Source organism: Metopolophium dirhodum, chromosome 7 (assembly GCF_019925205.1).
Source record: "Metopolophium dirhodum isolate CAU chromosome 7, ASM1992520v1, whole genome shotgun sequence".
Lineage (NCBI taxonomy): Eukaryota > Metazoa > Arthropoda > Insecta > Hemiptera > Aphididae > Metopolophium > Metopolophium dirhodum.
The window spans coordinates 22,459,349-22,473,083 of NC_083566.1; the positions used below are offsets into that span (position 1 = coordinate 22,459,349).

General features: G+C 31.4%; 2 protein-coding genes across 4 annotated transcripts in view; one reads left to right on the forward strand and one right to left on the reverse strand.

Annotated features, from left to right (window-relative positions):
* The window catches only part of LOC132948759 (ras GTPase-activating protein raskol-like), a 142,656-nt gene that overhangs the window by 95,682 nt on the left and 33,239 nt on the right, over positions 1 to 13,735 (reverse strand). The window lies entirely within an intron of this gene.
* Positions 856 to 5,431, forward strand: LOC132948763 (uncharacterized). Its single transcript, XM_061019406.1, has 3 exons — positions 856 to 928; positions 3,659 to 3,906; positions 5,261 to 5,431. Exons 1-3 carry the CDS (start codon positions 856 to 858, stop codon positions 5,369 to 5,371), a joined length of 432 nt encoding a protein of 143 aa, XP_060875389.1. The 3' UTR covers positions 5,372 to 5,431.

Here is a 13,735-nt window from a genome sequence, read left to right on the forward strand (position 1 = left end):
AACATATTCCAGGTAGGGTCATAAAAATAATAATATACTTGGGGGCGGGGGAGGCGTTTTTGATAATTCTATTACACTGTATCGTCGAACAAATATAATTTCATTAAAATGAACCAGTGAATAAATTGTAAAACTATTCTAGCGCCGGTATTTCGATGCTAAGTTATTCAAATTAAATTTTAATAGCACACTGTAATAAAAAAAAGTTATTAAAATGCTTATATTAAGGATAAAAGTTCATAAAAATGGTTTTACAATAGTATAAAATTGATGTAATATCAGATCTAGTATTAATTATACTTTTTTATTATGGACATTTTTATAAAATATAAATATTGATAGAATAATATAAATTACTAAACAATTTTAATTAGCATTGCCATCATATCTTCCAAATCCATTATCGTGGACCTATTATCCTCAATTCACAAAGTTAAATAACTCAAAAAACACTTGAAACGACAAAATGTTCAGGAAAGTTATCAGCTAAATAATTTATACTAAATTAGGAGGGACGGAGGGTTTTCATTTTAAAAACCGATGTTTGTATTTGTATCACCACAGGACACTCCTTAAGTAGTACAGAAATCTAAAGAATTTAAAAATATGGTCCTTAAGTATATTTCAAAATTTCAAAAATCATAATTTGATTAATTTATAATTAAAAGGAAAATGGGGGTTAGCATGTTTGGTGAATCATTCTGTAAATTGCATATATTGTATATTTGTATCAGTCACAACCAGGTATACTTAGTGCACATTATATAATAAAAGCAGTACATACTATATGTGCGTGTGTTCAAACAGATTTGTTTGTATTTCATTCCACTTCTTTCGGAAATTAATTTTTGCCGGATGTGTACCGAATTTAAAAAATGCCATCACAACCTTAACAAACTGGTGGTGGATGGAAGTATCACCACATCAGGTATGTATTACCATTGATTATAAATACTATGTAATACTATGTATTCTTATTAAATAAACAATGTATATATACCCAACACCGAATAATATACTGCAGGCAGTGGCGAGCCGAAGCGCTCAATTTTGACGCAGTTGCGTCAACTTTTCAAAGGGAGTGGTGCCACCCCGTGACTGTGGCGCAAAATTACATGCTAAAGTCTGACCTTTTGGTTCTTTTGATCACATTTTATTTACATCATAACTTTGTTATAAGAAAAAAGGATGATGGTGGTGGTGGTGGTGGTGGTGGTAAGTACTTAATTATGATAATGCGTTATTTAAAATTGAAGTTTAGTCCACCACTGACTGCAGGACTTGGGTGTGATTTATTGTTGTATCGCAATGTACCTACGCATTTCCGAATCCAAAACGGTTTTATCAGTATTATTAAGTGTAGTATATTATACTAAGATAAAATTGACTTCGATAAAAATACATGATTAAAATAATATATCATATAATATCATAATATTGCAGTTATCGGTAATTATTGTATACATATTCTCATATCGATCAGCGGGCAACAACCAATGTTTGAATCGAAGGACGTTTCTTCACAATGGTCAGAGTGTATCCCCGGGAAAAGTCTGAATGTAATGTTTTATTTCATAAAAATCATCTCATACAATAGGGACTTCAAATAAATTAAGTAGGTCCCTTAGCGAAGGTAAAATATGATTTTTTTTTTAAATAACAGGGTAATACATATACAGAGTTTGTTATTTTTAGTTTAAGTCTAATTTTTTTTATACGTTATGGACATATTATTTTATTTTCTAGACAAGTTGACGATAAAATTAAATATACCTATAGGTAATCCCATATTAATTACAAATACAAAATGTAATTAGCACATATTTTGTTCTGAATGCGATTTTTGTACAATAGTGTAATATTAGTATTACAACCCTTCTTTTTTGAAACCGGAATCTTTTACCGTTAGTCGTCCCATATAATAATATAGTACCGGTGTATACGTCGTAATATGTTCACACCTTATTATACTCGTATATTGTTGTACTTGCAAAGTTGACACTTGTACGACGCGTGACTTGTCTATACGTTAGGAAATTAATTAGCACGGGTTGGAGAGTTAGAGACGTCGCGTGTTTACACTCAACATGATACATAGCTGTGTTATACATTACCATGGGTATGCAGAATACCTATATATGCCTGTGCACCAAATACCTACCTATATGCACCGTATTTATACGGTTTTTTTGGACTAAAAATCGTGATTAATCCATAGCTACTTACGCGAGTGCTTACTCGTTTGAAAAATTAGGACATACTGCTGCAGCAGCAACAGTAATAAACTATAATAATTATACCTATATATAAAAATGTATGTATAATATAATATACTCATATTATAATATATAGTATGATGACGAAAAGTATAATAATATAATGGCGATGCCATTAGCGACGAGCCTTCATACGTGCATATAGGTAAACATATATCTATATGTATATTGTGTACCTATATACATACATTCGATCGCGTATTCTTATGGGAAATTTTTTTAATCGGTCGCGATAGGTATGTAATATTTTACAAACGCCCCGGAGCGCGGTGGAAAGACTTCAGCGCACATATCGACACGATCGATTAATATTCAAAATAAATATAGTAAAAATAGTAATAATATAATACACAGTAGGTATACATTAAGTTTTATGTAGGTACCTATAATATACCCACGGAATATTAATGCGTAATTATTTATCCGTCGCATATACATAAATACCTGTACGCGCGTATAACATTATTATAATATATAATACGCGAATCTTCTATATAATTATATATGATGTGCAATGTGCATACGAGTGATTCCGATTATACGGTGCACTTAATATATTATACGTGAACACGAAAATATATGGGTATGACGCGCGTGGCCAACGACAATTTTTTCTACAATTTATTAAATAAGACTCAATAATACTCATATTAAAAATTATTCCCTAAACCTAAGAATATAAATATAATATAACCATATACTTTTTACCTGATATCTCGCTATTCCAAAGCTTCTTATTTAACTTTTTTTGTTAACGTGAATTATAAGCCTAAATCAATTTACTTATTTAAATTTTTCACACAAAAATAATAGTAATAATATTAATACGAAAAATATTATGTATAATAATTAAAAATATAATTATGTAGGCAGGACATAGGGATTCTATATTATTTGTTATATACTAAAATTGATGATCATGTATTTGGAGGTTACTTTATCGCATTAACTCAGATAAATATGACTAGTTTGTAGTATAATGTTGTTGTATTCCATTATTATTTATTACGAGCTCGCAAGTAATACGATACGATTGTCGATCTCGATATCATATTGTTTATTGTATGATTTATGTGACTATAAGTAATATTGTATTATACTCAACGAACACAATACATTTCATTAAAAATGTTTTATTTATTTAAAATAACCCTCATCGGCATAAGTGGACATTGGGAAATCTTATTAAACAACACCTGCAAGGTGAAATATTAACACCTACATAATTATATGTTTTCTTAATAATGGATTGGGTATACATTATATTTGTTGACTTATTATTGTTATTGATATAATATTGTACACAAACCATCGGCGCAATCGTGCCAACTAATCGGTGTATATACCAGATACCTGGCTAAACCTTCATCAACACAATATAGAACTGTTGGCGATGAGAGCGCAGAGAAAAGCGTTGATCGACCGCGTGGCAAAGACAACCGGTGGCGGAGCGTTTGGCGCGCAAATACTGATGGAAATCGGGACGACAGCGGCGGCTACGGTGTTTGAAGTCCACCGAGCGCTTCTGTCGGCGGAACGTTCCGGTCCGGCGGCGGACCTGTTGGATGTATCGCAACGATTTCTGAGGCTGTTCGTGTTGTGCAAGGTTTCCGGCGACGTTGCAAAGGAAGTGAGTAAGACCGGAATCGACAGTACTAATAATAATAATAATATTATGATGGCGTTGTAAATATAGTAAATATACACGTCAGCCGACGACGACGTAGGTTTCAAATTGCCGTTGATTTTTTCGAATTACGAAATTCTAAATCAATAATTTCCGTATGATTATTATCATTATTGGTTATTATAATATCGTTATAATATATTCCAGTAGGCACAACATTACCAACTTGAAGCGAACTCGTTGAGTTTAGTATAGGTAGGTACTACACAGGTCGTATACATTATATACTATATATAGACTTGCACCACTTAGCGTGCGAGTAGGTGTAAAATATATTATTATTATTATTATTATCATGCCGTGTGTACAGGTATACAGCATTTACTAGGACGTTCGCGTCTTTCTCCTCCCCTGCAACCGCGCGTGTGCAGCATGGTATAATATTATGTAGGTATACCTTACACGGGCTACGCACGTAAATGTTATAAGCGAGCTTAATGAAAATCATTATTATTATTTTTTTTTTCCACATTGTGCGTAAAATATCATTACACTCTCTTTTTTAATCGGTAATTATATCGCATATCGCGCACGATCGAAAAAGCGGTTTCGCCTTTCTTTCGTAGTGTACCGTTGTCGCCGCACGTGCACGTATATATTAAGGTATAGGTACCTAACCGTGGCATAGTTTGCGGGAAACACAATAGCCACTCGTAATCGCGTTTAACCGTTTCCTGTATAATATTATGTACCGTGGGCGTTTTATACCAAAAGGCACCAATATCGTACATATTATTTTTTGATTTCACGGGACAGCGAAACAACATTTCATTTTACGTGTTTTCTTGTGGACGTAGGTATATTATAGGTAATATGATATGGTATACCTACTTGCTTTTCGAGTAAAAAATATATATTTTAATTCAATCAGTGTTATCTGTTATGCCACAGAAATTGTGCCGTTTTAACGACAACGCTATAATGTTATATTGTTCAGTAAATATTAAATTACTAAATTAAAAAAAATATATATACTTCGATTAGTGCATTTTTAACTGAACTTCCGACGGCCACGGCATTATTATATTAATATAATACAAATATTTTATAAAATAAATATCATGTTCAATGCGTGACTAATATTTTACTAATGATGCGTGTCGCGTTTTCAAATTTCTTCTGATTTTCCCGACAATTTTCTGATCGCCCACAGCAAGTTTATATTATATCACCCCAGGTATAGTTTAGAACTTAAGATATCGATATTATTTTATTAAAATAATACTACATAGTATATAATATCATATAGGATATCGTTATTGGGTAGAAATTTGTTTTTAATTTTTATTTCATACAGGCAAACAAACTCGTGACGATCTTGCTGGACATCAACCCGAGCGCGGACATACATCTAGAAGACGAAGTAATTATGTATTTTTATCACGTCTCATCGGGTCTGCAATTCTAGCTCGTTCGTGTCATAACGCGTGTAATAATAAGTAAGGCAATCGGGATAGTTATCGACTAGACTAATCCTTGAAAATGATCTATATAGTATATGTAATAGTATATATACCAATATGTAGTGACCGAATACGAGTGACAAATGTTGCGGTCTTACGACAACCTTTTACTGCCATTTTTGTACTGCATAACCATACATTATTTTATGAAAACACAATGTCATCGAATTCATTCAAAACTAAACGTTTTTGTGATGGCAGTTTTGTAAGTAATAACAACTGTACGGTTGAAAGAAATACAAATAACAATCAATTAAAAATGTTACCAGAAATCAAAAACTAAAACTCGAGGTTTTCACCATAATAGTATGTAGTTAAAAATAATATATATTTTATACTATAACAATATTATTTACAAGTAGGTACCTATTATCATCATAGCGTATAAAGCATTATAATTTATAAGTACCGTTTTCCGAAACTAAACCTCGAGCAAAGAATGCTGAATGGTTGTATAAAAATATATTATAATATTATACAAAATAAATCTAAACACCCATTTTAATGGTACCTACTGGAATCAGTGGAATGTATATTTTGACCTGACAGCTACGAGAGGCATGCAAAATAACAATTACTTGCCACTTTCATCAATATTCATTATTCATTATTATCGTATTGTAGGTTATACCTACACTTCTTTCTAAGAACTGAGATCTCAAAATATCATTCATCACGTCATGCAAAAACTCGAGTAATATTATACTAATATACCAGATATCTGTATAATAATATAGCTGTTGTAACTGTGAAAATATAGGTGGGCAATGTGGGCTGCTGATGTGTGTTTGACACCGTTGAACAACTCTATATTTTAAAAATCCGTTGAAACATTATTATCCTACTCGTAAGATATTTACGTAGACTTTTGCAGATGTTTAATGGAAGTGATAGTAGTTCTGGAAATTGTCGACTAACAATACCTAATCGTCTAGCAAATCTAAATAATATTATAGAGCACATTACATACGAAACATACTGATAAACGTGATAACAAGAGATTAGCCGTATATTATATTATATGACTTATCGTATAGTCCGTTAAGATATTCACAACATTTTTCATTTTGTCAGAGAAGATACAAACGACTCTGGTGAGAAATTAAATCTATAATTTGAAACAATTGGGTTGGAGTAAGAATAATAATTAGGTAAATGGGTTCAATACGCTTTAAACAATGATAACTGATAACGTACTTGTGCGACAATATTCATCCTAGATACCTAAATAATTGAAACAATAAAGAAACAATTTGTGTAACCTATTGTATAATTTTTTATTTAAATTGTCATCATTTTTGGACACCGAACTTATAAATGACAAACATGTATTGTGTTTTACTGCGTAGACTAAAACTTGATTCTCAACATTTTTATAGCTGCAAACACTAAATTCAAAATTTGATTTTTTCGGGACATCTAACAATATTTTTACATTCATATACATAATTGGTCTAATATATCTTGTGTTGAGAACGACGGCAACCAGTAGGTTAACTTAACCTAAATTTTATTTTATTTTAGACATTTTTCGAGAGTCGGTCATCAGATGTGTAATAATCTGCGTTTGTATATGCCCATTATATTATATAATATAACCCGCGTCCCGTAGTGTTGTGAATTACGACTGCTACAGGATAGTGGATAACTCTGCTATATAGATTTTTTAGTTAATTGAAGTATTGTAAATTAGATACATAATAGATATTATATTTAATATTAGACTTATTATAGTCGATATTTTAACTAATTTTACTATGTTAAGTAAAATTATATCGTGAATTAAAACACATTTTAAATAATAGTTTAATAATTAGAAGTCATTTTAATTAAATCAAGTGGTATAATCGAGCTATATTAAAAATCCAAAATTTAACGAAATCCGTAATATGTTTACCCGGCATTAATAGTTAGGTAATTATATATAATATTTACCTATACTATATTATAACTTATAGACTAAAGTTTATATATTTATTATTTATATGCAATGATGCGATATGTGTATGCTACTTATCAGATATCGTTCTTCTTGTGGGAAATTGACAATCCTCCGGCGGAAATGCGTTTAGCGTATGGTACATTGGCACTGGGTCCGAGACTGTTCGTATCCGTAAGTATATATTAATATATCACTGATAGAAGATTAACGATAGGCCCACAGACGTACTGATGTAGTTTTATTATTGTAGTGTAATTATGTCCTTGTGATGGAAAAATTATTTTAACCTTTGAAGAAGCTTGACTCCCTAGAGATGTCTTGGTGAATAAATAAAAAAGCTTATTGTAATGGAAATACCAATAGATTATTTTGTATAAATCGATTAATTAAACTTATTATGATATTTAAAAAGAATAATTGATCCAAAATGCATTTAATGCATTCAAAGCAGAAATTATAGTGGGAAATAGTTATTATTTAGTCGTTAAACTTGATTTTCAAGATTGAAGACATAAAAATAAGTGGTCAAACATCGTTACATCATTATAATCATCATTGGTTATAGGTATTATAAGTTGTAGCAACTATTTCTGTATACGATTTGATATATACAAGGTCTATTTAAAAAGTACTGGGACAATTGTTATTACATCTTATTCAGACATGATATTGCTTTAAACTATCTCAGTTAAATATTATAGGTACATGGTTAAATCAAGTTAGTTTGCTTCATTTGTCGATTTGTACATGTCTAAAATGAACGATCAGCATCAAGTTTGGTTTGAAAGCAGGCAAAAATGCAACGGAAATGTATATAATTATCAAATCGATTTTGGGAATAATGATTTAAGTCGTTTGAAGACTTTGGACTGCTTTAATAGTTTTAACAGTGGTATAACTAGGGAGAGGCTAGGGGTCTTCACCCCCTGACTACGATTTAGCCCTCCCAAAAATATTCCCTACTGATTTAGATATAAGCCGCCTATAGGTTGTTTTAAATTAATAGTTTTGTTAGGTTGGTTACGTAGTTGTGCCTATGCACATTTAAAGATGGCCGGAAGTCAATTGAAAATTATCCACATTCTGGATGAACTTCGGAATCCAAAACGATGACATTTGTGAAAAAATGCGCACATCGTAGAGCGAATTGTAGATTTATCGTTGGTGAGCTGGCTGGAGTTGAGGCAGGAAATTAGTTTTTAAAGGAGATATCTTCAATAATGAGTAACATAATTTTTGTATTTATTAAAAATAAAATCAGTGTACTTTTTGAACAGACCTTGTACAAACGTCATTGGCAATCAGTTTATTTTTCATAAGTTTCTAACTTCAACTATTTACAAACTAAAAGTTGCACCTATATGATGAAAACAATGTACAGGATATAATCGATAGGCTTAAAACAAATTTAATGATTTAGCTTTGTTGTTTGAAAATCCAAGATTGGCAAGGCGGGGTACGTGTACATTTATAATAACATTTTAGCTCCTAATCCAAGGCCAATGCTTTCTATAGCTGCACCATATGCCTATTTACATAGCCATATAGGTAACGATGGTCATCCAAAAAGTAAGGCTACAATATTTACAAACGTTTTTTTTTTTTTAAATCGAAATGTGCATACGCCATATATCTTCTTGAAATTTACAGTGATTGTACAGGTAGATAATAGGTATATAAATATTTTTGTTTTTTTCATATAATCACTGTTCCAATTGATGCATTTTTGTAGGATTGGCACCAGTTCTAATGTCGAAGAACTCACATTATACCTCTTTATTTTAGTCACTTTTCAACTGCCTCTTTCATCAGTTAGAAATATTCAGAATATCATTTTCTACCGGTTATTAAGAGTAAATTCAACGGAATACTATGACACCCTAAAGTAAACTGCGGAAAAAATAGTAATTTCCAAAGGGGATATTCTGAGTGCTGAACCGCGGTGTTAGCCTCCTTCATGACAACGGCAATGTACTAACGCCTTTCTAAGGTACTTTCTGACACCTCGTCACCTTCGGATTAGGTTAGGTTAGTAACCTAACCGTCACTCTACCTCTTACAGCCTGAATTTTTCACTCTGTAATTATCACTTTAGGTGATAAACATTTTTCTGACAATGAAGAGGTGAAACAAAGTAGCAAAGAGTTTTCGACACTGCAGGAAACAAAAGTTGGTACAATGTCTACAAAAATACATCGGTTTGAACGGTGGTTATGTACAAAAATAACTATATGCTTGTAGTTTAATCTCTGTACATTTCAAGAAAATATATGCACTTAAGGATTTTTTTATAAATGTCGTAACATTACTTTCAGGGTGACCCTCGTATATATACATACCAATTACCAGGTTAAATACCTATACATAAACCATTCACGCAGTCGTTACGCACACATTATTATACTATCGTAATGCGGTCAAACTGTCGACACCATATATATATATATATATATGTTATATAAATTATAATACATAATAACAATAATTATTATAGTATAGCGTATTTTATGTCGTTTCGCAGGTGTTTTCCTGGTGCGTCGGCTTTATCTTGATACTGTTGCAGTTCCGCTGGCCCAGAACGTACTAACACACATTCGCTATTTATATTATTTATAATATATATATTTATATATATATATATACGCGATACAAACGGACGTACGGGCGGCGGATGATCGAGACGGTGATCGTACTTGTACATAACCTCCCGTTGCCACTTGCCGACACGGAGTATCTACGTTCATATTATATATATATTCGATATTATAGGTGTGCTTTGCGCGCGAGAAAACGACGACAATAGTCGCTTGTGAACAGTATATTATTATATTCTATATATTGGCAATAATAATAACGGTGGCGACTTTTTTTCCGACTTCTTCTTCTTCTTGCTCACCGGCAGATCAACGAACTCGTCGGAACGATAGCGTTATTTTTTCTTCCTCTTTTTACGCCACGTAAACTGCTGATGCCCGATGCACCGCATATGCGTGCGTATAATGGTTACCGTATAGATGTATTGTATAAGTGCACCGTACAACACCCGTATTATAATATAATAATATTATATTGTATAGGTACTATTAATGTTATTCAAATGTCAATAAAAAATCAATAAACGTATTCACGCGTATACATAATATTAAAAAGGTGCAGACGCGCTTATTTGTCAAAATTATTTCGGTATATTTGGAGCAGCGTGAGCTCTACCCATGGGTGATCTATATTTAAGTTAAATGGGGCGAGGTCCTAGGGGAGGATTTGGTAAGGAATGCGATAGTTCTAGTGGTTTTATTGGATTTATTTCATTTTCACATCATTCCCTTATATTTACAATTAAAAATACTTTAATTGGTATATATTTTATATTCCTTTAATAATTTTAATTTTTAATTTTATTAATTAGAACTAATAGCAAATGGTTTTTCATTAAAATGTTTATAACAAATAAATTATGTATATTTATTTTATATATGATATCAGGTGGCACAGGTAGTATAGTTCCACCCATGATTATATTATCGTCTTTTTACGCAATGAAAACAGTACCTACCTATTTTTTTCCCGAATGACACGGTCCCACCGGAATTATATACTCACACACACAAACACACACACGACGCATTGAATAATAACAAAATAGGTACGACCGGCTAAAAGTGGTGCGGCGACTCTCGACGATGTCTATAACGTACCCGTCCAGATACAGAATATCGTATTCTGCAATAATTATATGTGCCTAACTGCCTAAGTACGAACTGTTGTTGGGTACGCCAGTCGTTATCGTCCACTATAATATATCGTCGTAACTGCGATCGCTGCAAGAACACGGCGGCGGCGGAATGTGTCGCGTCATTCGGCCGGGCGCGTAACACAATACCTGTGCTCAGAATTCGTGTGATACACGCGCACACATATACAGAGTGATTCTTTTAACAGTAAACACTCGTCAATAACTCGTTCAGTGTGAAAAAAGGATTTTCCAGAGTTTGAAGTGCCTAAATTTATAACACTAGGGGTTTTAATCGTGAGATTATTTTATATAAAACTGTGATTTTCCACGTTAATAATCTTTTTACGATAACTCATCACGAAACCTTTTTTCCGCAATCATAAGCAGAATACTTTTATGAAAATGTTAGTACACAAAAAACAAATACCTACCTATTGAAGTTAAATTATTCGTAGGTACATGACTTTTTCTATTTAAAAGTAGGTATGTATATAGGTACCCATTTAAAGTTTAGAGTGTTTCCTATTTCACATAATATCTTATAAACAATTAAAATGTATATTCTTATAAATAAAAAAACTGTAAGTTCAATATTTTTATTTTCCTAAAAAATATTGATTGTCATTAAAAAAAAATTAAAACACCGATGAAATTACAACTGTGGGTACTTAGTTAATTTAATTTTAATCAAAAATGTATAGCGTTAAAAATTCTTTGAGTATGAAAAACAATTTTAATGAAATTTGACCATGATGATGAGTTTTAATGTTTAGAGAATCACCCTGTACAAGTATAAATATATATATGGGAGTAGGCATACTGCATACTGCATACTACATACTACATTTACTTATAATGTGTAAAGTACACGAATGAATTATATACACAAGCCACGTATCAAACATAATTTTTTATAGGTACCTAATAGGAAGGGATGAAGATTACGTGGAATGTTTTGTGACAGAAAAAAATTATATTCTTACTTTTTAGATGTTGGATATGTAGGTATGCTAAAAAAAACTGAGAATAGGCTTGGTTATCCCCCACCCATCCTTCTAAATACGACCACAAACACATAAGTTAAAAAACAGATTTCGTAAATTACCAGAGTATGGTTTCAAATATTTATATATTTATTACCTATTTAGACAATGTATTTTTTATGTACGATAAACACTGTCAAGTGACAACAAAAATATTATATGTTGTAAAATAAATATGCACTAAAATTTGCATAGTTTTATAGAATGGTGATTTACAAATGTCATACTCTTTTAAAGTGTCTTATAGGTTAAAAACTTAAAATTAGAAAAATCTACCAAAAAAATCTAAATGTATTCACATACCTAGGTGTTTAACATTTCTTTTTCTACAAATAAAAAAGTAATTCGGTTAATCCGTTGTTGGCACTCATAAAATAATACTAAGTCCTCATATACTCATACCTAACGTTTTACTGTTTTAGTGCTACCGTACACTTTTACACTTATTTTTTTTTTGGCAAAAACAATATACCTACTTATTATAAAAACAAGATGTTATTTTTAAGAAAAGAATTTGAACATTTTGGAGCTACAGAAAAAAAATAATAATATGTTGGTTTAAATTTTAGTAAGACTTGACTAACTTTGAATTATGATGTTATAATAAAATGTAAATAATAAAATATATTAAATACTGTCTAAAATGTATAAAAAGTCTACAATTAAATCAAAATATAGGTGTAATACAAGCGTGTACGACGGCGATTTATTACAGTCGCACATAAGCTCGGTGGTAATATATTACATAGCTATATAATACCATAACAACTCCTGAGCAAACTCGTAATGATGACACGGTACATAAAATTATTAATTTAACTTGGATAATCTCAACTGATCCCAGAAAACAGGACACCGCAGAAATATTCCATACAACTGCTCATTAAAACCAGAAAAATAATCAAAAAAGTGAAACCATTGTATTTATGATTTATAAAATATTCGTGTAGAATGTCCCGACACATGTGTACAAAAATCATAACACCATTTAAAAAGGTGCGGCGTAGGTACAAAAATGTGAAAAAATAACATTATAATAGTGCGTAGTAAACGATATGAGAATCACGAGAAGCACGAAAATTACATCGTCGAAGAACACGATTTATTCTGATGGTATTTTCTACTGCCTACAAAATATAATAATAACGAAATTACTCGTTTAAATTATGTTGCTTCCTCATCAACTTCTCATTAGTAAGGTATATCTATGTTTTAATACGATACATTATGAGAATTTCAGATGAATATAGACTCACGAAACAGATTATACTGAGACATACCTTTGACATTAAAAAATAATATTATTATTATAATACATACAAGTATATAACATGCGAGTGAGTGGTATATCAAACTATTCGGAACCGTTTTAAAAGCTTTCGAATTCAACTTTTTTCCACGTTATATTCTTTTAGGTATCTCAGTATTTGCAATACATTCTTATATATTGGTAATACGTATTATCTAATAAGATGTCTAATGAACATGTCCTAGAAAAGAGTACCCATAGTATGTACACCTAGATAGTGTAACCTATATATAGAAGAAACAGTTTATGTCAGGCAATATCGGTTTAGACCATAAACTAATA